Source organism: Dermacentor silvarum, chromosome 2 (assembly GCF_013339745.2).
Source record: "Dermacentor silvarum isolate Dsil-2018 chromosome 2, BIME_Dsil_1.4, whole genome shotgun sequence".
NCBI lineage: Eukaryota > Metazoa > Arthropoda > Arachnida > Ixodida > Ixodidae > Dermacentor > Dermacentor silvarum.
The window spans coordinates 247,354,728-247,380,958 of NC_051155.1; the positions used below are offsets into that span (position 1 = coordinate 247,354,728).

General features: G+C 43.9%; 1 protein-coding gene across 1 annotated transcript in view; it reads left to right on the forward strand.

Moving 5' to 3' along the window:
* LOC119443063 (sodium-coupled monocarboxylate transporter 1-like) overlaps nt 1–22,157 on the forward strand; it is a 46,866-nt gene extending 24,709 nt beyond the window's left edge. Inside the window, exons 11-15 of the mRNA XM_049663053.1 lie at nt 9,749–9,849; nt 10,215–10,324; nt 10,768–10,833; nt 16,534–16,653; nt 21,790–22,157. Coding sequence (XP_049519010.1) covers nt 9,749–9,849; nt 10,215–10,324; nt 10,768–10,833; nt 16,534–16,653; nt 21,790–21,900 — 508 coding nt within the window. The 3' untranslated portion in view covers nt 21,901–22,157. The remainder of the gene's footprint in view (nt 1–9,748; nt 9,850–10,214; nt 10,325–10,767; nt 10,834–16,533; nt 16,654–21,789) is intronic.
* The last annotated feature ends 4,074 nt before the right edge of the window (nt 22,158–26,231 follow it).

Here is a 26,231-nt window from a genome sequence, read left to right on the forward strand (position 1 = left end):
GTGAGGCATTGCGTATAAAGGGCCGCAAGCTTTTCAAGCGTGATATCTCCTCAATCTTTGATTAAATCGACTGTTATTGCATCTTCTCCAGCAGCCTTTCCCCCTGGTCATGTCTTTAAAGGCCCTTCTAACTTCATCGCTAGTAATAGAAGGAGCCTCTGTATCCTGTTCATCACTATTTCGAATGAAAGTAGCTTGGCTGCCCTGGACACTGTACAGGTCAGTATAGAATTCTTCCGCTGCCTTTACTATGTCATCGAAATTGCTGATGATATTACCCTGCTTATATTTCAGTGCAAACATGTTGACTTGTCCTATGCCAAGTTTTCTTCTCACTGATATTATGCTGCGTCCATATTTTGCTGCTTCCTCAATGTTTTCCACGTTATAATTTCGGATATCCCTTACTTTCTTCTTGTTGATCAGTTTCGACAGTTCAGCGAATTCTATCTGATCTCTCGAGTTTGACACTTTCATGTTTTGCCGTTTCTTTATTAGGTCCTTTGTTATTGAGAGAGCTTACCTACTGGTTGCCTTGATGCCTTACCTCCCACTTCAATTGCTGCTTCTGAGATCAGCCTAGTTAGGTTTCATTCATAACCTCTATGTTGTCTTCATCTTCCTGTTCTAAAGCTGCATATTTGTTTGCGAGCACCAGCCTGAATTGGTCTGCTTTTACCCTTACTGCGTCTAGGTCGGCCTATTTCTTCTTGACTAATTTTATACTTTCTTCAAGTTGAAAGAAATCCTAGACCTCACTAACCTATGGTCACTGCACTTTATCCTACTTAACACTTCTACATCCTCCACTATGCTTGGATCGGCAGAGAGTATGAAATCTATTTCATACCTTGTTTCTCCATTAGGGCTTTTCCAGGTCCACTTCCTGTTGCTGCGCTTCCTGAAGAAGGTATTCATTATTCGGAGCCTATTCCTTTCCGCGAATTCTACTAACATCTCTCCTCTTGCATTCCTAGAATCGATGCCGTAGTTGCCAATTGCTTGCTCACCAACCTGCTTTCCCCCCACTTTTGCATTGACGTCGCCCATTACTAAAGTATACTGAGTTTGCACCTTTCTCATTGCTAATTCAACATCTTCATAAAACTGTTCTATTTCTTCATCATCGTGACTGGAGGTTGGAAGGTAGGCTTCTATACCTCCTATTAAGCTTTATTACGACGACTGATACCCTCTCATTAATGCTGTAGAATTCATCAATGTTTCCCGCTATGTCCTTATAGACTAGAAATCCTACCCCAAGTTCTCTCTTATCTGGAAGACCTCTGTTTCAGAGGACGTGGCCGTTATATAGTCAGTACTGTATAAGCCTCACCATGCAGTTCTTTTAACCTCATTAAGGCCAATAATATCCCAGGCAATACCTGATAATTCTTCAAATAGCCCTGCTAAACTAGCCTCACTCGATAGGGTGCGAGTGTTGAACGTTGCCAGGTTCAGTTTCCAATGGCGGCCTGTCCGGACCCAGAGATTCTTAGCATCCTCTGCCGCGTCGCAGGCCTGACCGCCACCTTGGTCAGGTGCTCCGCAGCCGCTGGGGACTGAGGGCCATGGGTAGATTGTAGAAGTCATGAGGGAGGTAGTGGCCGAATACTGCACCAGGGAGGCCAATTCCTGTTATGGCGAGGGAGTACCTTTGTTGAAGCTTAGTGGGCCTTCGTAATTTGGTTGCACCTTGACTAGTTAGGCATGGAGTGGCACCTGAACCGGCAAAAAAAAATATCGCCGAGAGATTATATATATAGATATATGTATGTACATATTTTATTGGTTGCCTGAAATAAGCTTCAATCAAACTTCAAACTTAAAAAAATTAGTGACATTCACTTCGTGAACGCGGGTTACACGCACTCGTATGAACGCCGCGAACGTGCACCGGGGCGTCGAAGAACCAACAGAAAAGGCGCGAACGAGGTCGTAGACTCTGTTGCAGTGATTTCGACGGTGCGACGCCTTGTGGTGGTGGCGCTTGTGTGTGTAGCGGTCGGCACAGCTTCCTTGTACATCCACTTTCACATGGTGGAATGGAGGCGGATTTTTTTCTGGAAATGTTTACAAGACACCCAGATACGTCAAACCCGTGTGAAATCAGCTAGGACCTTTTCTTCAAAGTGTGCTTTGCCTCAACATGTCTGTACCTACAGCGATGCACCATTTACCGGGGTATCGTACAATGTGGTTAATTTTAGACTATAGCGGCGGTTTTGTTTCGTTTTTTTTTTCTCGTCATTTTCGTTTCGTTGAAACCTACATTTTCATACCTCGTGCTACTCGCTACGATGCTCTGGGGGCGCGAAAGGACCGTTTTCTCTTCTGGTAGTGGTTACAAGATACCCAGATCCCAGATACGTTAAAATTAAATACTGGGGTTGTACGTGCCAAAACACCGATTTGATTATGAGGCATGCCGAAGTGGGAGACTCCGGATTAATTTTGATCACCTGGGGTTCTTTAACGTGCACCTAAATCTAAGTAGAATAAGGCGGGGCAAATGAGACACGGGGCAAAACGTGAGATTTTGACTTTGCTGTCATCTATACCTAAAGCAAAAAAAAAAAAAAAATGTTTCTTGTTCTTTATATCAGTGATAGGTGGCGATACTTGTCTATTCTTTTTGATGAAAAAGTTTGCGATTGTTCGAAGAGTTTGTGTGGAGAAAATGCGCAGCTTGTGTCACTGATCGAGCTCGTGACCCGCCAAAAAGGCGTGAAATTCTGCTCGCCTAAATTTTCGGAGCCTTGCATTAAAGTACTGCAGCTTCAGTTCAGAAACTTAACTATTTAATTTGTTGCTTTGTACCACTAGCTACATGCTACCAAAAGTTTAGTTCTGCAAGTGTCGTGGGTTAAAGAGGGAATTACTTAAAATTCTGGCATTTGAAAAGGGCAAAACAGGACAAAAAGGCGTTGAATTGGCATGAATAGTTTTTTACTAAGCGAATCACTTATTTACGTACATTATATATATATGCTTAGAATGGTGCGGACGTACAAGAGAATATCACCTAGAGCTTCTTGAGCGGAAAACGACATGAAAGATGCACTGGAAGCCGTAACAGGAGAGAATGTCCAAAAAGATGAAGACACTAACGCTAACATATAGCCTCGTCGTGTAACACCAAGAAGAACGAAAAAAGTTATTTGATGAGTGTTACTTTCCATGAGATTTCTCTAGTGCCAAAATTAGGAAGGACCAAGGCAAGAAACTTAAGCTAGCACATTTATAACGCCATCGTCTCACAAAGCCAAGTTGACCATGATGAAAGCCGCGAAAAGCTTGCGCAGCTCTGCATCTATAGAAAGCAAGAAGAAGCGAAGGAGACTCGTGAGGACAGATCTAGCCTTCATTCGTTGAATGAGCCAGTAAAGTGCAAACGTTCAAGAAAGTGAAACAATAGCACAAAGAAAGATTGGCGGTGCTTGATCTGCAAGCACGTGTGGAGCACCACAGTGCCAGGCTCTGTTTGTATTCAGTGCGTGGAGTGTAAAGAATTGGTTCATGAAGACTTCTTGGGTGCTCACGGAGTGAATTTCAAGTGCTTCTCCTGCAAGAACTGAACTACCCAAATTTTTGAGACGGTCTCGCTTTGCGCCACGCAACGTCTCATTTTGCCCCGCCGGTTGAGGCAAAATAAAACATTTGTGACATTTCTTCTTCCTTCTTTCTTAAACTTTTGAACAGTGGGAACATATCCATGTTTACGTACCACATACTTTGTGCCGAAAAGAATGTTCTTGCATTGTTGTTTGATAATATATTGAATGATTTTTTTAAATATTCACTATTTGCAAAATTTGGTCGCATTTCCCGCCGCCTTATATACCTACACGGATGTATTGGCATTTCGGCCACACCGAAATGCGGCCGCCGAGGCTGGGACTTGATCCCGCGACCTCGGGATTAGCAGCGCAACAACATAGCCACTAAGCATCCACGGCGGATGATCCCCGATACGTCAAACCCGTGTGAAGTCAGCCAAGGAGACCTTGTTTTCAAAAGTGTGCCGTAAGGTGGCTTTGCCTTAGCATGTCTATATTTACAGCGATGCGCCCTTTATCGGAGTATATAGTGCAATGTTGTTAATTTTAGACTATAGTGACTCTAATTGCCCCGTATCATATTAGTTTTACCTACTCTACGTCAACCAAGTGTCGACGCTAAAGGAGGCAAGGTCGACGTACATCGTTCAAGTGATTATATCATTCAATGGTGGTTATGTCTCTATTCTCTCTGTCCCTTCTTCATGTTCATTATTCACTCATTTCGTATATTATTCGTGTCGTATTCCACGCCTAATTACGTCGAACTTATCTTCTTTAGCGTCGACGCTTGGTTGACCCGTTCGTTCTTTTTTCTTTTAACAAAGAGGCCAGGTGAGCCGATCTCTGTGATCGTGAAGTGTACGGTGCTATGTCGCTAATTTTCGACTATACTGGCACCAGTTGCGCCCGCACTGTTATTTTACCTAATCTTCGACTAATTCTCACTTTTATTGCTATAACAATTATATGGACAATCCAGGCGCATTTCCGCCGTCAGTGTCGCCGTGAGGTTCCCTATAAAGTCCAAGTGCGATAACATCGTGACCACGTGCCGTATGCTGTATGCGTGAATGAAAGCGTGCGAGGGTAAGCCTACAATGGTGGCTCAATCCCGCGCGCAAGGGTAGAAGGCAGGGAGGAAGCGCGCCGTCTTCCATCGCGCGCAAGGTACCGAAGGGGTCCGGGGTTCTACTCCGGCGGAGGCGGCGTGTGGCTCGGCCGTGCGAGCTCTATCTTAAAAGCGATCAGTGATGGGGACAGAGTGCGCCAAGGGCTGATAGCTTCGTGTGAGCTGTGTTTTCGCCGCTTCGCGTTGAAACAACAGGCAGCACGAAGGCCAATTCACTCGCTGCTGCTGCCCCGTTTCTTTACTCCAGCCACAGCCTCCTATATATAGGAGGCTGTGCTCGAGCGTTTTGACAGCGGGTGTGCGCGGTCATCGAGTGAGGTGTGTTCATGTTTACCTGTGCGTTCTTGACACCGTGCTTGTTAATTTAGTTAGTAAGCGAATGTTTACAAGTTTATACGACCGATAAAATTACTGTGCTTACTTCGTCCCGATGTCTACTAATTTGCTATCGCAATCGATGCTTTGCCTTTCGGATAAAACACGAATCCCAGGTTTTACGACTGATTTCCGGCAACGGATGTAACGGATGTGACAGTCACCATCTAGCAGCGGTGAAGCGAAGCACTGCATTGTGACACGAGCGCCGACAGGGAGCGCTTCGGTAGTCACAGCAGAGCGGAGGGTCCAACGCGGTGTAGCCATAGAATAAACAACCAAGTATAGCCTCGTGCATAGTTTCATACAATAATTATACAATAAATAATCATACAATAAAAGACATTATTAATATAATCCGACGGCAGGATTCGAACATGATTAAAAAAAGGTAAGGCGTGCAGACACGGACACAAGAGGAGAGAAGTGGACAACACAAACGCCGACTATCAACTGCAGGGAGCACTGAGGCGAAAAAAGAAGGAATACAAAACTCATCTGCGCATGCTCTGGAATGGTAGCACCATGTGTCATTCCGGTACACGTGCCGGTCTTCGTGAGAGATAACTGTTGAGGCAATTTATCTCTTCTTTATTTAAGGTAATCGAAGGCTGACTCACGCACGCACTTCAACCATTATTGATATGCCAAGCCTCGACCATTAGACGCGTATCTTCATTCATATGCCTGTACAATATCGCGCATTCATCTAACTCTGGCGTGCAGTTACAATCTTGGCAGTCTTGGCAATGTAAGGAAAGATTGGAAGGTGAGCTGCCGGTTAACGACCTTTTATGTTTCATTAGCCTCTGAATGATACACCACCCTGTTTGCCCTACGTAGAAATGGCCACAGCTGAAGGGAACTTTATAAACCACACCCATACGACAGTCAGTAAAATTGTTGTTCTTGGTGTGCTTCACTGGACAAATATCTGTTCTTTTTTGTCTTTCACCGGTTCCTCTTTCCTCTGCATGGCAGCGCATATCTTACCTAGCTTATTGGGAGCAGTAAAAACAACATTAGCAACATATCTACTTGCAACCTTCTTAAGCCTGTGCGATACTGAATGAATAGCCACGACTCTTTTCTTGCTATTACTGCTTTCTGCAATCACGTCCGTCCCCCACGAAATCGGCTTCTTCAGGCGTTCAGCTTCCGTTGGCACTGCCATGCTAGGATAACCTGCTTCTAATAAGCGCCGGACATGTGCATTAAAACTGGCGCTCATTTTGTGCATGCATAATCTGGTGAGAGAAGACTTAAGGCACGACATGGCAATTAGGTTTTTTACCACTTTGGCATGCTTGGATTGAAAGTTTAACGATGGTTTGGATGATCTAGGGGATTGTAACTGCCAAGATTGTAACTGCACGCCAGAGTTAGATGAATGCGCGATATTGTACAGTCATAGTAATGAAGATACGCGTCTAATGGTCGAGGCTTGGCATACCAATAATGGTGGAAGTGCATGCGTGAGTCAGCCTTCGATTACCTTAAATAAAGAAGAGATCAATTGCCTCAACAGTTATCTCTCACGAAGACCGGCACGTGTACCGGAATGACACGTGGTGCTACCATTCCAGAGCATGCACAGATGGGTTTTGTATTCTTTTTTCTCCTCAGTGCTCCCTGCAGTTGATAGTCGGCGTTTGTGTTGTCCCCTTCTCTTGTGTCCGTGTCTGCACGCCTTACCTTTTTTGTATTATGAACCCTTACCAACTAGCTCAGCTGTATGTCGTTCTAAGGATTCGAACACAGCCCAATGGGCGATAAAATTCCGGTGGACATCGACTGGTCCGTCAGTTTTGGACATATGGATGTCCGTCGGAGATTCACAGAAATCCACTGGATTCACTACGGACGTCCATAGGACCCTTATGCGCAAGAAAATTGCCAGTCCGTCGAAGATACGATGGCTGCCAGAACCGTACATTCGGACGTTACAGGGACATGCAAAACCATGCACTTGGGCTTTTTCTGTACATCCATCAGACGTCCACAGGAACACAGTTATTGGAACTTCTTCAGCGACGAGGTTGCGAATTCGGGGCGCTAGAACTGTGGGCATTGTTATTTTGTTTTTCTTGTGGAAGCGTGCAATTTTGCCACGAAAAAATTCTGTGAATTCACGATCGAGACTTTATGCGATGTCCATTGCAGATGTCGCTTACACCATACGCAGTGCAGAAACTGTTGAGAAATAACCAAATAGATGATTTCCCATGGATGTCCCTCTGTCTTCTGAAGCATGATGTCCGCATAGAATCAAGTGCAGATGTCCTTAGGACGATCGAGATTAAAAACAAAACGGACGTTCAAAATAAGCGGAACACAACGTCCTTTGGAATCCTGGGGATAATCGGCTATGGACGTGGACGTCCGGACATAATTCGGATGTCCACCGGATTTTCATGGCCCATCGGGAGGAACTCTGGAAGAGAAGCCCGATGTTGAAACCATTACGCCACGAACAAACGCCTCGACACGCGACATAAAACGGGCAAGCCAGTGCATTGAGGCGCTTGGCGCGTTTCGATTTGGCCACCTCGCCAAACTGAACCGTTGTAATTAGTATATAGCGATTGCGCGTGTTCGCAGCGTCTTCTGAACTTCGAAAAGTAAACATTGCTTGGAAATTTACGACAATGAAGGCATATGAAGCGCAATAAACAAAGTCACAAGAACGTCTAAATCTACAAGCACGAAGATCAGACAAATCCATGTACCTCACATCATTCCCAAGGTGGCTGAAGGATTGCAACGCCAGAGTATGTGGCCCCGGGTAGGCAGTTACCGCACATGGTTTGGCCACATATAGGTGTTCTGTGGTTTGGCTTTCGCGTCGGATTAGCCTATGGCGCCTCGTCGCCTACGGATTGTGGCTTCAACGTGCATCAGCAGTGCATCGCCTACTGCTTCACTTGCGATGGCACCACCTTAGACGGTGCTCGCCAACAGCTTGGGAATTCATATAAAATCTTATCTAAGCTGGAAACATCCCATTAACTACGTTATTAACAACAGTAACCGTATGCTAGAGTACCTACGACGTAACTTTAGTAGAGCTCCTGTAAGTGTGAAACTAACGATGTATAACACACTTGTGCGCTCAAAACTTGAATACGCATGCTCCATTTGGGATCCCACTTAACTTATTCTCTTGAAATGATACAGAATAACGCAGCACATATTATATTATCCAACTACAATCGCACTAGTAGTATCACGTCGATGAAATCACCCTTTCCTTGCAGTCACTTGTTTACAGGTCGCAAAGCATGTCGTCTTACGCTTTTCTATAAAATATACCATATAATCCAGTTTGAAAGCCCAGTTCTTTATGGTCCCATCTTATCGTTCAGTCCGCTTAGATCATCACCACAAGGTACACGTTACTACTTGCCGCACTAACATTTTTTTTTTTTTTTATTCTTTTGTCCCACACACGTCCAATGACTGGAACCACTACCCTCCGATATCGTTTCCATTTCGGGCCATGACCAATTTTGTGCAACCATACACAATTACTTATTTGATAACGCATGAAGTGTTCTTTTTTGCCTTGTGTACACGGTTCGTCGCATTGTACCTTTATTCGAACTTTCGGATCCGTTGTGTTAGCCTAACATTGCCTCCTCCTATGTATTGTAAATGTTTTAGTATTGCACATGTTATTACATTTGATATTTTGTTTGTTATTAATTATGTACCCCACTCCACTCTGTAAAGCTATGTGCGCTTGAAGGTAAAATAAATAAATAAAAAAAAATTTGTAAACAGGTCGCCGAGCGCTAAGCAAACTTGCAACATGGTCGCCGGCCCGAAAATCTTGCACCTTTCGCTGCAGCGGACCGTAAGTTCACGTCGCAGTCATGCAACAGCTTCTGTGAAGACACGCTTCACTTTCGTGCTCTACCGATTCCTATGAAAGAGGGATCAACCATAATCTTTTTTGTTTCCTTGAGACCTACATTTTGATACCTCTTGAGACTCGATACGACGCTCTGGAGGCGCTAAGGGACCGTTCTTTTTTTTTTTTTGTTATTAATTATGTACCCCACTCCACTCTGTAAAGCTATGTGCGCTTGAAGGTAAAATAAATAAATAAAAAAAAATTTGTAAACAGGTCGCCGAGCGCTAAGCAAACTTGCAACATGGTCGCCGGCCCGAAAATCTTGCGCCTTTCGCTGCAGCGGACCATAAGTTCACGTCGCAGTCATGCAACAGCTGCTTTTGACGTTTAGTTCGCGTTGAAGCGAGAGATGGCACGAAGGTCAATTCGCTCGCTGCTGTTGCCGCGCCTCCTCCCTCCAGCGTTCTGACAGAGAGTTTTCACGTTCATCGAGCGAGATGTGTTCAGGTTTACCTGCGCACGTGTTACACCGTGCTTGTTCATTTTGTTAGTAAGCGAATGTTTAAAGTCTATACGGCTGATACAACTACTGCCCTTAGTTCGTATAGTTGTCTACTAATTTGCTATCGCAATCAATGCTTTGCCTTTCGGGCGAAGCATTGATTGCTTCGGAAACATTGATGCTGCCATAGCATTGCCCGAAAAAATGTGGCTTTTTCGGGCATATTTTAGTGTGTATTTGTAACAAGTAAACATCAGGGCTTCCATGGCATAGTAGGCTGCTGGCTGCATAACATAATTTGCCTCATGATTCCTTTTTCGCAGTTCTCAGATCGAGTACCTCTACCGCCTGTCCTACCTGTGGTACAGTTTTCTTGGTGCACTTATCGTCCTTGTCCTGGGACCGTTCATCAGCCTTCTGACAAGTATGCAAAGACGGCTCTCAAAAGAAAATTATGGCAATGCTAATCAGCACTCCACATATATACTTAAAGACGGCGTTCCAGTCACGTCAGTGCTTTGATGTTTGTACTGGCTCCTAACATTATCTGAGTGCTATGGTCAGAGAAGTTGAGATGTTAGTGTACAACACAGTTTCTCATTATTTTACACATTGCCTGTTACAAAAGTGGTTCAGTGTCAATTTGCTGTTTACAAATTGAGATGATGAGGCGTATTTTACAGTAATAAGTGACCTTTCATGATAGATGGCATTTATTTTGTTTATGTATAATCATTGATGATGAAATCTTTTGCCTCATCACTGTCCTTATCATGTATAATATATCAGTTCGATGGTCAAAGCCGGTCGAAGAGCGCCTCCTGATTAGGATCACCTGCAACTGTTTCTCGAGAAGAGGCACAGAGCAAAACATCAAGTCGCCTTCAGTGAACAGCGACGTAAGTTTCTGGCTGATTTGCTATGTTATTGCCTGAAAATCGCTGCTATATAACAGACATAATTGCAGCTTTCAAAATTTTCACTATAGCACGCTGCACGTAAATCTGTACGACTCTTGCAGTGCAAACATTTGAGGATATCGGCTTGATATGACCTATTCTACAAGAAACCAGAACTGGTATTCGTACACACCTAATGACTACCCTTTTGCCTTTGACTTTCTGCACTCTGCCTTGTAAAAGACGCCCACTGACTAACACACCTTTTAGAATGTACCCTACAAGCCTTATACCACAGTGAAAGTAAAATTAAAATATCTTTTGTCAAACAGAGTTTCTGTCATGAATTCTGCCCATACAGTCTTTCTATAACATAGAAAGGTGAATGAAGTATTCATTGTTTTCTTCCCATGCGACTAAATAATATTTGCACTTTTCACCAGATTTCACACGACAGTGGTCCATTTTTCGTGGAACCAATTGTCACGGATTCGTCCCATCATAACTTGGTGAGAATGCCATAGTCTGCTGGCAACCGGTTAACATAACCGTATGTAGCGAACTTGATTACAATGCATAGTTTTCACGGTAGAAAATACTCAAAACCAAACTAAGAAAGCAGCCGGACAGAAAAGAGTATGAACCAACTAGCCCAGCAGCAAATAGTGGTTTAATGCATAGACATTGGTATGCACCAATGTGTTTAAGTTGGCTTACAGTTTCTCGGCTATAATGTATTTTCTCAAGCATTCCAATATTCTTGCGCGAAATGTTGATTACAAAATGCGAATTCAAGGAGCATGATGCAGAGAATTCAAGTATTCAGGGAGCATGTTGCAATCACATGATGCTGCCATTATTATGCTGTTTAACAACATGCTGTGTAGATATACTGATTCACACCAGCTGACTTTGACCTGTCGAGTCAAGCACATTGCTGATGGTGGGGAGCATGGATGGAAAATTCCTCCTTAATTGACATTGTTACCTTTTCAGAAGTTCTGCATTCCAAACACAATGGAAGTATAATAAGTCAGATGAAGCAGGAGAAAGGCGATGAGGAATTAAGCAGTCTTGATGCTAGGTGGCATTACAGACCTTGCATCTGGAAGGGAAGCACTTGAGCTAACAGTCATGGAAAAATGTTCTTCTTTTTTTTTTACTGCAGCATTACAGATGAAAAGATCATCTTCGTTTCTGCGAAGCCGAGTTTATACCAGGTTCTGTGCAATGCTCTCTTTAATGCGGAACACTTTATTTTGAAATAAAGTGTCACTGTTTGTTGGCTTATGATATGATTAATAAAAACTGGGCCCCTCGGTTCCCTCTCTTCTCATTCTTACATAACGAGGGCTCAAATCCGGCAACATTGGTGCCTTCAGGTAGCTTATATGGGTTTTTGACCAGTTGCCTTCACCCAAAAAGATCATGTACTCGTGACGCCTGCGGCAGAAAGGATGTTCCACATCCGCTGCCTAGGTTTGTGAGTGGTGGCACTGGCTAACACTCCCAGGGTTAGTTCTAGTTGTAAAACATAAATACCCCAGAAAGTGGATGGGAAAACGGCACCGCGGTAGCTCAATGGTAAGAGCATCGCACACGTAATGCGAAGACGTGGGATCATTCCCCACCTGCGGCCAGTTGTTCTTTCATCCATTTTCATTTCCATTAATTTATCATTTCTTTAATTCATTAGTAAGTACAAGTAATTTTCCCCTATGTTGGCTTTGGTGCCATTGTTTGTTGGCTTGTTATGATATCTAGGCAAGGGAACATGGATTCATGATCGTCAGTTAGCCTCTAGTCTGTGCAGGAGTATGTTTATTTAGGTCAATTAAGCACAACAGACCCTGATCACGAGTAGGGAATTTACCCAATAAAAACGGGCTGGAATGTATACGGCAGGCATTACCAAATCCTGACTGGGAGCTTACCACTGTTGCCGAAAAGAAAAGTGTAAATCATTGTGTACAATCATTGCATTTTACCGGTGCTAACATAGGGGGCAAAACTTGAAGGTTAACAAGGCTCAAGAACAAGTTGAGAACCGTGCAAAGAGCGATGGAATGAAAAATTTCAGGCAAAACATTGAGACAAGACGAGAGCGGTGTGGATCAGAAAGCAAACGGGGATAGCCATTATTCTAGTCGACATTAAGAGAAAGAGATGTAGCTAGGCGAGCCATGTAATGCGTAGGGTATATAACCGGTGGACCATTAGAGTTACCGAATGGGTGCCAAGGTAATGGAAGCGCAGTCTAGGATGGCAGAAAATTAGGTGGAGTGATGAAATGAGGAAATTTGCAGGCGAAAGTTGGAATCAGCTAGCGCAAGACAGGAATAATTGGAGATCGCTGGGAGAAGCCTTCATCCTGCAGTGAACATAAAAAATAGGCTGATGCTGATGATGATATAGGCACCTGCCATTCTCGCTGAAGGCTACGTGGCTAGGCGGACATTAGCAGCAAAAAAAAACGTTTCACGATAGTTTCACAAATTACTTAAGACTTGCTAGCTAAAATGTTAATTGCTCACATTATGGCACATGTCATTGTAAAATTGAAGCAGAAGAGTAGTGAAGTTATGCCTGCTTAGCAGAAATCAATAGACTAGCACCAATTTCGAGATATCCGTTCCCAAAATCTACAAAGATATGCCTCGGCGTTCTAGTTAAGACCATCCCGAACTGTTATAGGCATGCTTTTGGAAGCTGTTTACTGGAATGTGAATGTAGGGCGCAGCACATTTTAAGGTTGCATATCTTGCAAGTAGCCGATATTCTAATTGAGATTAAGAGAAAAAAATTCAGCTGGGCAGGCCATGTAATGTGTAGGATGGATAACCGGTGGACCATTAGAGTTAAAGAATGGGTACCAAGAGAAGGGAAGTGCAGTCGAGGATGGCACGTGGGGTGATGAAGTTAAGAAATTTGCAGGCGCAAGCTGGAATCAGGTAGCGCAAGAAAGGAGTAATTGGAGGTCGCAGGGAGAGGCCTTCGTCCTGCAGTGGACATAAAAATAGGCTGATGATGATTATGATGATTTCGCAAATGGTGATAGTTTAGGATTCCTTCTAGGTAGACATGATTTCCTTACTGCTTGCTTAAATTTTGCAATTTAGAACATGTGCTGTAAAGTTAGAAATTAAAAATTAGCAAATTGTAGGGTAGGCACCGAATTTATCATCATTTTTTTTCTTGCTGCTGATGTGTGCCTAGCCATATCACCTATCTGCAAAAGCGGCACAGGCTTAGACATGAGTTTCTTTTAACAGAAAGTATTCCACATAAAAAGAAACACCTGGTATGTTGTATCCGTCGTGCTAAGCATGAGAGAGAGAAAAAAAAGCATATATTGGGGACTTGCCTTCGCCAAGGCAACTGGTATAACTGCCCTGACCAGTTGTTGCCCTGATGAAGACAAGTCCCCTTATCGAAACGGTGGCTCATAGTTGAGGCTTACCTCGTTCTGTTGCTGTTGATCACTTCAGTAAGGAGTATTTACCATTCAACGGTGTGACATTTAGCAAGGTCATAATGACCAATGGCAGTGCAGATTTTGTCCTACAGAACAGCAGCATAACAAAGTGAAGGTGCACAAGCGGCGGTCGCATGAAGTGTCAATGTGCATGATTAACAGTCATTTAATTAATCATTGTTTGAATTTCTATACTAACAGAATTAATTGGAAGATTCAAACTTCATCTTTGGGATAAAGATTTTGTTGTGATGGTTGCCCCATTGGGAATGTGTCTCTGCACCATTTTTTTTTTAATCCGAATTTTAACATGAGGCATTACATAAAAAAAAAAGTTTTACAGGGCGCACTGAGGAGGGCAGCAATAGTATACAGGGTGTTTCAGCTAACTTGTGCCCAGCCTTAAAAAAATGATGTGGGCTACTAGAATGCTATCAATTTTGCATTGTTTTGTCCTCTTGAGCAACTCAAAGTACTTTAATAGCGAAGCTGTTAGTGCAAGGTAGGTGAGCAAGCTGTCATATATAGCTTTGCGGTGTTGAGGGGTCCCTCTAGGAAGGATCCAGTCATTGAGAGTGGCGACTGAGCTCTGCAGCCCAGCAAGGCAGATTCTTCGCAGTGATGACAGGCCAGGACATGTCCATAGCAAGTGGTGGGCTGTGGCTGGCGCACCCGTGGTGCAAGTTCCGCAGGTGGGGTCAAGCGACTTGTCGATGTATTGGGCTTTGAACGCAGGCGTGACTGCCGTGCCGGTGCGTAGACGGCGGAGTGCCACGCGTTCCCGGCGTGGAAGCCCAGGAGGGAGGGGGTCATGGCCTTCGGGCAGAAGCGCTTGTAGAGCAAGCTTTCTATGCTGTCGGAGCTGCAGGTGAGCATCGACAGCGTCGACATCTTCTGCCGATCGAGCTGTGACGGAAACGGGGCAAGGAGAATAGGGGGTGGGTAAATATGCTCCCCGCGCGAGCGCGTCCGCTCGCTCATTCCCTCCTGCGCCCATATGACTCGGTGTCCAATAAATGTGCAGCTCAGTTCCCTTGTGCCGCAGAAGTGTTGCTTCTTCGTGGATGGCGGTTGCCAGTGGGTGTGCGTCAATCTTGTTAAGTTCACGTATGGCGTCTTGCGAATCCGTGTAAATGTGTAGAGGGCGGTGATGCTTGAGGCGGCCATATCTGGCTGCCTGAGCAACCTCTAGAATCGCTTGTAGTTCTGCACCGGTCGTACTTAATTGGGTGCTATGAGTAGTTGTTGCTGTGTTGCTGCCGTCGCTGTTCGTCCAGGCAGTACTGACGTGATTATGTGAAACAGCAGCATCTGTGTAAATGCATTGAGCTGTACTATCGTTGAGGATGGCTCTGCGGTGATGGTAACGCCTCCGACTTATTTCATTTACTCCCACGTTGCTTGGAAGGGGGTGAACAATGGCGGACATCACGGGCAGCCACGGCGCCGAAGGTGTCGGGAGGAGAGGAGCTTGTGGCTTCCGACCGACCTGGGCGAGTATTCTTCGGCCTGAAGACGTAGCGGCTAGCCTCAGCACCTGGGCACATCTTGCGTCCTCCCTTAGTTCTTCAAGTGTGTTAATTTGTGCCTCTGAGTAAAGCACATGGGTTGGAGTATGCTTCGGCAAACCATACGCTATACGTATACTTTGACGATGAGCTGCTTCGAGGCGACGACGCATCGTTACCGTGGTTCGTGTGTAAGGGAAGCCGTACAGAATTCTCGATGTGATGAGATTTTTCGTCATTATAACCAGGGTGTCTTCTCTGAGGCCCCACTTACGACTTGTGAGTCTTCGGAGGAGCCCTTGTGTTGCTCGGCAGCGGCTCAGTGTCTGCTGAAGCCACGCCGTGTGGTTTCCTGTGTCCGATATAGTGAGTCCAAGAATTCTGAGGTCCTGTACTTTTTCGATCGGGCTTCCTTGTATTTGCGGCACATTCATTAAGGCTACTGCTTCTTCCCTCATCTTCTTTGGACCAAGCACAATATACTGTGATTTTGACGGGGAAGTGCAACTAGAAGCACTAAAAAAACTTTATATGCCTGTTTTCAGTTTTATGAAAATGTAGATTACTCACAAAGTTTATATTTTGAGGAAACTTTGAAAATGTTTGCAGTGATATGCAGAAAATTTTGGAATGCGTCTTTATTTAGAGGTTGAATGAAAATTTATTAACCCTTGTCTTCAGCCTGTTTAGTGGCTTTATATGAAATGTTTATAAAGTTTCCCAGCTGCCTGGGAGGACCAAAGACAGCAGTGATTTCATATTTGAAGAAAATGGGAGCATTCTATGAATGACGGGCATCGAAATTGACAAGTGATCTAAGCTCAGAGTGAAAGATACTTTCGTTTGCTCAGGAGGAAAGTGAACAATAATAAGTTAGTTGTGTTCTCATAACTCACATGTGGAATGTTTAAAGCTTGGCACAAGTTAGCTGAAACACCCTGTATTTTATTGATTATGCTAATTCAGCAAGAAGCTTTTGTTTACAAGAGTCTAGATATAGAATATATTCTTGTTTACGTTAACTATCCATTTATTTATTTGCAATAATATACTTTCCAGGCTTCTTGGGATGCGTTAAGCATAGGAGGTAGTGCGGGATGCCACACTACCTCCTATGGCATTCCTTCTGGATTCCATGCAGAAGGAATGACAGGGTACATTAGAGAAAGGGATGTGTAGTAAAGGCGATGGCACTACATCATGGACACTACTTGGACATTTTACAGGCGCAACTTGGTATCAGCAACAGATTGCCAGTGACACCACCGACAACCGGCACGAAGAAGCGATTGAAAGAACTCATCTTCCGGACATTCAATGGGACAGCACAGAATAAGGTTTCTAATGTAAGACTATTTATTTCCATTTTCATTCCCATTGATTAACAACACAGAATAGAGCGACATATTTACGTAAGCATTCCAGGTAGTGGAGGTAAGTGGGCAAACTAAAGGCAATTCATATAAAAGTATGGAACAATTTGCGATATACACAATATACACAAATCAACATACATCTGCATACACGCACCATTGGGGTCTATTGCTATACAGGGTGCCCCAGCTAACATTGGTCATCCACTTGCTTCAGGCGGTGGTACCGAGGTGTGGAGCTTGCTATCGGCGAATATCAAAGCCCTTCTATGCCGACGGAGCCACCATGGTAACTTACTTCATGGCCAACTATCGCGCCAGTGTCTAGGTACAAGAGCAAGAAAAATACTACAGGGCCAGCACCAACATATTTTGCTCGTCAGCATATTAATGCCAGCTGCATGGCTCACTATCAGATTTATACTGATGGCTCTGTTACACCTACAGCTTCTGCATGTATTTCCACCTCTGCGACTCTCAGCCACCGCACTTCAGCCACAGCCACTGAACTAGCTGCACTGCGAGCAGCTTTTGTTGGTAGATTAGAGAGCTGAGCCTTGGGTCATCTTCTCCAACTCAAGAACAGCACAGCAGTCTCTGAAGTCGCCATGCACGCAGGAACAAATTGTCATGGATATCAGGTGCTTGTGTATCAAAGCCTTCAAACTGCACCACAAAGTTTTGTTGCAGTGGTTACCTGCCCACTGCAGTAAAAAAGGCAACGTCCAGGCTGACTGTGCTGCCAGAGCTGCATACAACACTTCAACCAAAATATTTATATGTACCGCTCTCGAGAAAATACGCGGTGACTCTGGTAACTGCATTCGCTTGGTGTTTGCGGCGATCCCTCTGGTGTGATGCAAGTTCTCAGTACGGACTCTTCTATAAAATCTATCGATATTGTGACTTTTATACACCGCAAGGCCTCAATGGGCAAGATCAAGCATACCTCCATTGCAACAAACTTAATGTGGCCTACAAAAACTACCTTGAATTCAATGGACAGACTAGGCAATATGCTCTGTGTGTAATGCTCCTGAATATTTGCAACATATTCTGTGTGACTGCTGCCGCTAATTGTCAAAGGGACAGACATTGAAGTTGGCCCTACACTTGCAGCATGACTTGAGCTTGGAGCTGCGACACATTCTCGGCCCATGGCAAAGCACTACCACCACATTGCGTGCCACAATAGCGCTGCTGATGTTTCTGAGGTCTAAAGGCCCTAACAAAACTTTGTGAATAGCTTCATTGTGTATGTGCGTGTCTCTGTGTGCTGTTTGTCTGTTTATGTGATAACAGTGTATACCATAATTATCACACAGCATCTGGAGTAGCATGCCAGGCTAACATCTCCAGCTAACGCTAGCCAAGCTGTAAAAAAAAGAAAGACTTGTGCGACCTTGTAGAATCACAAACCAATTTCCAGTGAAATAGTTTCTTTCGAGCAGTTGCAATAAGAATTTCAGTTGCCTGTAATTAAGTAACATACGTATTTGAAAGCATTGCCCACACATGACTGGCCCTGTTTCAAACCCTGCCCACATATAATGCTTTCAAGCACTTGTGTAGGAATCTTTACAGAGGCAGTAATTCATCCACACACATTTTACTTTGCCAGAACATTGGCCATAATGACCATATTGGCTCCTAACAATACCCACATCTCCTCAAAGTATAGACTTCGCAAATATTCTAGCTTTTTCAGAAAACCGTGCAAACATGCATGTAACATTTTTGAATGCTTCTAGTCACATTAATAGCTTCACTGCAAAACAACTGGAGCAATATATGAATACAAGATCTACTGTTTTGTTCACACTTTTCTTCCGCCACCAGGATAATTTTTGTGTACTAATTAAAGAAAATCTACTTTCTATTTTTGAATTAAGGGTGCAACTTCCGCTGGGAAAGCTGTTATTGCATGCAAAAAGATCCAGTTTGAGTCGTTTTCAGTGTACTCGATCCTACTAATTATTGTTCCTGCACTTAACTCATAGCATGCAAAATATGAAAGGTGCCAAGTAATTACGCACATGCGGATCGTGACACCAGAATTTTGTGACAAGGTTGCACTTATTGGTCTGTATTGTCTAATTAAAAACTTGTTGCTACTGTTTGTGTGGTTTGTTTGTAGAGAGTTGCCCACAGACAGCAACACCTGTCTCTCTAGCATCTACATCTCTGTAGCAGCTCACTTCTCTAATTCCGAGGTGCACATATGCTGGTGGTTTTTCACAATTTCTTGCTTGTTGAAAAAAACTAGACAAGCTAAGGTGCCAAGTGCTTTATAGAAGGGCAAAAAAATTAGATCTTGTTAATATGAGCGAAAACAATGCAGCACTGAGTGCAAGATATCTTTCTTAACTCTTTCGTTACTGCAAAAAATGTGCTCATTTTCAGTGGTTTTATGTTCTAACATTTTGCTTCAAGACGTAGTAGTTGCAGCGTGCACTGCGATACATAAAATTATAGCCTTATCACTGGTGTTTTGAATGGATGTATAGCCGTAATGATAGCTCAGACAATTTTTGAGAATTCTTATGCGAAACTTCAAAGAAGCACCTCAAGGAACACGAATGAAAGTAATAATTTGCTATCTTTAGTTTACATATTGAGAGTGAAAAAAACTGACATATACAAAATATGTACTTGGTTCCTAGTTCCCAATTTTTGTACGTCAGTACAAGGAAAAAATATTATGAAGATTTGTTGTCGAGAATACTAGCCATGTTGATGCCCACGCTATGCAGGAAATCAGTAGCTTTGCAAATGTGAAAAGGGATAAGTTCCAATTGTAAAGGGAGCAATTGTTTTTACTCATTGCAGCAGGCACTTGGTTAATTTTTTACTCCATTCTTTAGGCTTGCCAAGCAATAGTTGTCGGGTCAGGGAGCATGCAGACGCCTCCTCGTGCTTGATTATTTTGTTTGATCAGTTGTTCTCGGCAAGCAAGGTGGTCTAGTGTGCATTCAGCTGGCACTGGAGCCTCCACATGCATTGTTCATTTCCTGTACAGTGCTGTACTGTAATGTGGAATGTTGCACAATATTGTACAGTGTTGAATAAGGGCACCCTAAAAGTGGTGTTCAAAATGCAATAGCTTAGACTGCTAGTCAAGCTCTGGTTGAAGGTTGGTCTGTAATCGACTGCGTGCTCTTGCGTGTGTGAAAACCCTACACGTCGGGAAGGATTGCTCGTAATAATTTGTACATATGCTGTCAAAGTGCTGATGGATAAAAGCAACCAAAAGGGGGCGAAAATAAAGGTGCACTTGACATTAGGCAAACACAATTATCAAAATAACACGCACTTATGAGCATCTACCGTTGTTTGAGACATTGTTAAAACAGCCTATATGCCTTGTCTGAAAAATGACAACTTGAGAGAAGCTTCTGTGTCTTCGCCTGCTGCTGCCATTTAAAAATTATCTTTCCGAGTCAACCAAAGTGCATATTTTGAGACTTTTATTGAAGAAGTGCTAGGAGCACTAGGAGCTAATCTCGAGGATACCTCCAGTCGAATTTTTATTTTTCCAGACTCCCAAGTCTGCCAAAAATTGTCAAATCTGACAAATAGCTAGTTCACTCGTGATTTCAGAGTGTGCATGATGTTGCTAGTAGAATTTCAACAGAAATGTATGATAGTGCATAGAAAAATTGTCAAATTGATCGATTTCTATAGGCACGTTAACTAAACAGTTAAAAGTAGTCTGAATAAAAATGCAGGTCACTGTACAAAGCAAATATGGAGCCTCTTTTTAGTTTGTTTTAATGAACAGAATGAAAATCAGCGTGCCAGAAATCAATTCCTCCTTTAGTACTTGTTAATAAACACAACTTACACGATATATTACAATGATTAGATTGCCAATTAAAAGTTATGTGATAAGCTTACAAGGCATGGTTATATTGAGTATGTCATGCCTGTCACCACTGAAGGCCTTTAGTATTGCTAAATTCCAGAGAAAGGTGTGTTTCAGTGTAGTATTACTGCAAGATAATCCAGGCAGTGCTGTTTTCCAGTAGTGGCGGGGGAAGCACCTGAAGGAAGGCTTATCATCACACAAATCTATCTGGCAGTGGTGATTGCTCATATAAACAAGTTACTATACTATGTGAGATTCCTCACACGCAAAGAGAACGGTTTTCTCGATGCCGGTCGATTTTCGAAGAGTGTGGCAGTGGTCATGTCGTTTATGGTTGAATAAGAGGGATGTTCAATGTTCGCGTGTACTCTATGTAAAACTACTATATGAACGCTGCAGATGAAGTGACCACTGATTCGTCATGCCTGTCACCACTGAAGGCCTTTAGTATTGCTAAATTCCAGAGAAAGGTGTGTTTCAGTGTAGTATTACTGCAAGATAATCCAGGCAGTGCTGTTTTCCAGTAGTGGCGGGGGAAGCACCTGAAGGAAGGCTTATCATCACACAAATCTATCTGGCAGTGGTGATTGCTCATATAAACAAGTTACTATACTATGTGAAATTGAGATTATTTATTAAAAGAGTCTGCATGCTTTACTTCACGGGTCACGCAGTCCTTTCGGAATGCAGCCATGCATTCTTGAAATGCCTTTCATTCAAAACATGTCTCCATGGTAAACAAGTGCCAACCTGTTGTCTGCCACGACTTGCTCGTCTTGTCTCCCTGGTGCAAACAGCGACATCACGCTAGTACACTCTAGTGGTGCCAAACTGTAGGGATGTGTCACGCAGAGAATGCTGTGAATATGGGTGTGACAACAAAGTTATGTCGGTGCATATGTGCTAAAATGTTTGAAAACTCACCACAGTTTCTTTTTCAAACCAGTAGTTAGGGCTGCTGAGTCAAAATAAAGGCCTTAAAGAGAAGCTGCAGTATTCATCAGTGGTTTTTATATGATGCAGCCTTTGTAATCACTCCGGGTGCATGATAAAGTGGTAGTTTTCTTTCGCCTGTCTTTGCTATTATATTCTAGTGATGCAAAATAAATAAAAAGAAAAGTGAGGCCACACCTCATCACCCACTGCTCCTGAAGTTAGTTCTGAAGTTGCCATTTCTTTTAGTTTAGAAACAGTACAGACCACAGCAAAAAGAGCTTATATTTATTATTTGTTCTTTACAGGGGAATGATGTGCAGACCAGCTCAATAACTACTGATAACACGGCACCCTCAAGAGATGACTGCAGCGGGACAACCAGCCATGCAGTTACATTTATACCACCACCAGCTTAGACAACACGTGCCCGTCTTCCTCGTAAAAGGGGCCCTGAACCACCCCTCTGGCTTGGCAAAAAAACAGTTAACGGATAGCATACGCTGCTGTGAACATCCCAGCCAAATTTTGCAGTCGTGTGTGGATCTTGCAAGCTTGGCGCGAAGTCACCTTTCTCTCAAACGCTCTCTTTTCAACAGAAGCCTGCTCCTCACTCTTCTCTGGATGCTTTATTTCGTAATATAGCAGATTCCCATACGCGGCTGCTATTGGCAAATAGCCGACATCAATCAAGAAGGGTGTTTGGGTCAGTGCACTTCTTCTTACTGTTACTAAGTATATTTATTGATACAGTTTAATAAACAGGCTGAAGTAAGCGAAAATATGCTTTCAAATTTCAATAATTATTGCATACTTCTGGAAGACGCTGACTATCGTGTGCTCACGCTCGGCCGCGGCCGTCTGCGTAGGAATTAAGCTTTGGCCATCCTGCTTATCGGTGTCGTAACCGTTGGGTCTCGCTAATTTCAACTAGTTTTGAACTAGCCTAAAACTATGCGAAACCTAAGGTCAGACCGCACGCATGCTTGCCAGCATGCCTTCACTCCTGGTTTGACGCCGTGGCAGACATTGCTTCATATTGACCTATTGATCGCGCTTCAAAATGTGCAAGTTGGATGTGGCTGCTATCCGTCGGTGAAGCTGCTGGAGGACAAAGCCAGTCCATACCACGTAGCACATCCAGACAGGAGCATGAGTGCGAGCTCTAGCCCTGTCGCGCACAAAGCGCTGCATTTGCATGTAACTGCGGTCTGCTACGTAGTGTAGATACCGCGGCCGCCGCGGGGTGCCACGACGAGTCCACTGGCTGAGCGCACTGCAGCTTGCCAAGGACAACCCTGTTTGGTGTCTCATAGGTGCCAAAATTGGAAATAGTGGCGTCTACATGAACATCCAAAATAAAATTTGAATTGTGCACCACAGTGACGTTAATTAGGCAGAGCGATGTGGGCACACCCCGCTCCACCGTAGCCTTCGCAGTGTAAATCATTAAAGGGGCTGAAGCACCGCGAACGGTATGTTTGATTGCCAATAACTTTGCTTCTGCTGAACGCATTGAATTTCTTGCAGCAACGTACTTCTGAAAGTCTAATTTAAGTTCAAATGCATTTCTTGACTTCGATAAAAAGTGCTTCAGGGCCCCTTGAAGCATTGCATCGCCCACACACATTATTTCCCTAGGCTATCATCACCTATTAAAGAAATCACATTGCCGCCACAGAGGCTGTGCTGATATGTCTATTGCGTATAGCCAGAGTTCATCAGGACATTTTACATACATCTTGGTGTGCCAGGAAAAAATTTTAATTCGTAGATAGTTTAAGCCAAGACCCTTGAATAGTGTGCAAACTGCACGGTCGCAATAGTTTAGCAAAAGACAAAACGGCATACGACAGGCATTAGGACATTTTCTACTTGCCCCAGAAGAACATAAGCTTATGGTGCTGCAATGTACTTGAGGTCAAACGCTTGCATTATCACATTTCATTTGTTGAGGATTACAGATGCCCACAAAAGTCTTTAGAGTATGGGGGGAAAAGTACATGTAAGCATTAACACTTAAGCAGCAGTCTGGAGTTAAATGCACGGACAAGCGCAGTCAAAGGGCACTCAGAAGTAGGCAAGTTCTTGCCATTTTTGTGTCGTGAAGACTCGGGGGCAGGTGTGCACCTACTGTGGCATAATGTCAAACTTTTTGGACTGTTTATGCAGCACATAAATAATCGCGAGTCGTACTGACATTCACGTTGCACCATCTGCTGCTCCTATACATTTCTCTGAAGTAAAATGGTCAAGTAATGGCAAAAAGATTACTAGCTCATCAGCCAACCACATTGCATGTGTTGACTATCACTTCAAATATAGTTACAAGGGAGAATTGGCCACAGCCAGTATGCAAGAGGAATCATCCTAACACTGTGTCGCATGTAAAGGCATGCAAGCCAGTGCAGACTGGCTGTATTCCCACTCTTAGGGCAATTTTGCAACACATATGGCATAATGCAAGCGTTGTGATGCATGACATCATTCGTGCCGCGCATGGTGCTATACTACCCACTACGGCGCCAACTGCTACAAGCGTGTTGGACGATGCCATCTCTCATGTTTCAGGGATAAAATGGCAATGCTGAGGCTGCAGTTGGGAACTCCATACAACATCAGTTGCTCCAAGAACTATGCAGCTTCACTACAGTGCATCGAATCTCGACCCTCCTGCCTCTCGTTGTCATCTTTCGTCACACACTTTTACAGAGAAGCTGTTTCTGTGGACCCTGTGCCATCGTCAGTTCGCTAAAACCCACGCGACCTAGCGGGAGAGGTGAGGAAAAGAAAAGCTCAACCCTGTGAGAATGCTGTGAGAGGGTGCAGATTAAAAGGAGAACGGGGAGGGGGTGACGCTTTCCCCCTCGTGTTGGAGGGGAGAGCGTGAGGCTCTCCAACCAATGGCAGTGTATGAAAAAAGGTCAATGGAGATGTGGGGTGCGAGAGGAGCTCACGTTAGCGTTGGTTGTATATACCCAACTTGGGTCAAGGACTCTTGCCTAGAAAAGTCGTAAAAAAGTGTGAGGAACGCGCTAGGAATGCCGTCGCCTGAAGACGCCGACGCGTCTCATCCCCCGCAAGTAGCGCTGTTCACAGTTCGCTGTTCGACCATCTTCATGGAGTGGAAGGGGCGCGGTGATTTTTTACAGCGAAGCTGTATACCTCTACCAGCCAAGGAAATTTTCGTGTCGCTGGCGTAAGCAAAAAACGCCAGGCTAAAAATTTCATACAAACAGCATATCTCCTGTGAAATCAGGCATACAGCTCCCAGCACTCGTTTTCAAAAGAAAAACCACAAAAAAAGCATCATAACCACATGATGAATGATAAGGCACGTGTGAACAATGGGAACACCCTCCGACGTGTAAAGATTAGAGGTTTGCAGCTGCTCCGAAAGGGGTTGACGTCATTCGAAACCCTCGGGTGAAGTGCAAACCATATAATGTATGATAATGACGTCTGCGAATGATGCAAAGCACGTTCCTTCTCCTGCATGTGTTTCCCGGTGAAGATTACGGTTGCGTAAGCTACTCCGAGTGAAAAAGTACCCAACAGCATAGAAATCATGTAGTGACGTCATCACGGTCTAGCAACTCATTCAGTTCATTGATGATGTGTGGTGTTTTATGGCGCAAGGGCCAGTTATGGCCAAAGAGCGCCATGCCAGTGTTTGTGAGTGTGCAGTGGAGCGATGAATTCTGAGAAGTTGATGAAGTGTGGCTGTAAAGGGGCCTAAAAATAATCGCTGTAAAGTGCGTAAAATATACAGGTACTAAGATCATGCAAATGACTAATGAGGTGTACTATGAAATGAAGAATGCATTTAGAAAGAGTGACACGATATTTAAAATATTTAAAATGTAGTAATTGGACAGAAGCACTACTGCCTAAACAGAGCCCTTGAACCACAAGGGCATGGAGGCATGTGCTTATACAAAACTACTATCACAGCAGCATCCTCTGGAGGGAGGATGTGCTATGAATTTATTGGGCTTATAACATGCAGTACCACGTCGTTTAAGAAAGCGAGGACTGCTTTGGTGCTAAACAGCGGTTCCTCACCAAGAAACATACTGGGATGCAGAGGGACATGATAGCGGTAAGCTAAAGGGAAATGTTTTTTTTCTATCTGCTTCGGCATCCCGACACTCCAGGAGAACATGGAGGACGGTTAGCCTCTCACCACATCTACCACAGGTTGGTGGTTCATCCCCGGTCAACAAAAAACTATGGGTGCCAAATGTATGACCTATTCTGAGACGACAGAACAGGACATCAGTTCGCCGTGTTCTCGTTGCGGAGGGCCACAAACCTAACTGTGGCTTAATCAAGTGAAGCTTATTATTTGTTTCTTCATCCCACAGGCGTTGCCAATGGCTTCGCAATTTCTTACGCAAGAAATGTTTCAAATCTGTTGCAGAAACAGTAGCTGTAGGATTGGTAGCGTGCGATGTTATTGACGTAGCCATTCGGTCAGCTAGCACATTACCCTCAATGCTTCTATGGCCAGGCACCCAGCATATAATGATATGCTGGTTAGATACATACGCTCTACACAGTACAGAATAGAGCTCAATGAGTATAGGATTTTTCTGTTTACAGGGTGACTTTAAAGCGTTTACGACACTTAGAGAGTCTGTAAATATGATTGATTTTTGAAGTTTAGATTTCCTTATATGCCTCACAGCTGACAATAGTGCATAAGCCTCAGCCGTAAAGATACTTGCTTCCGGGTGGAGTACACCGG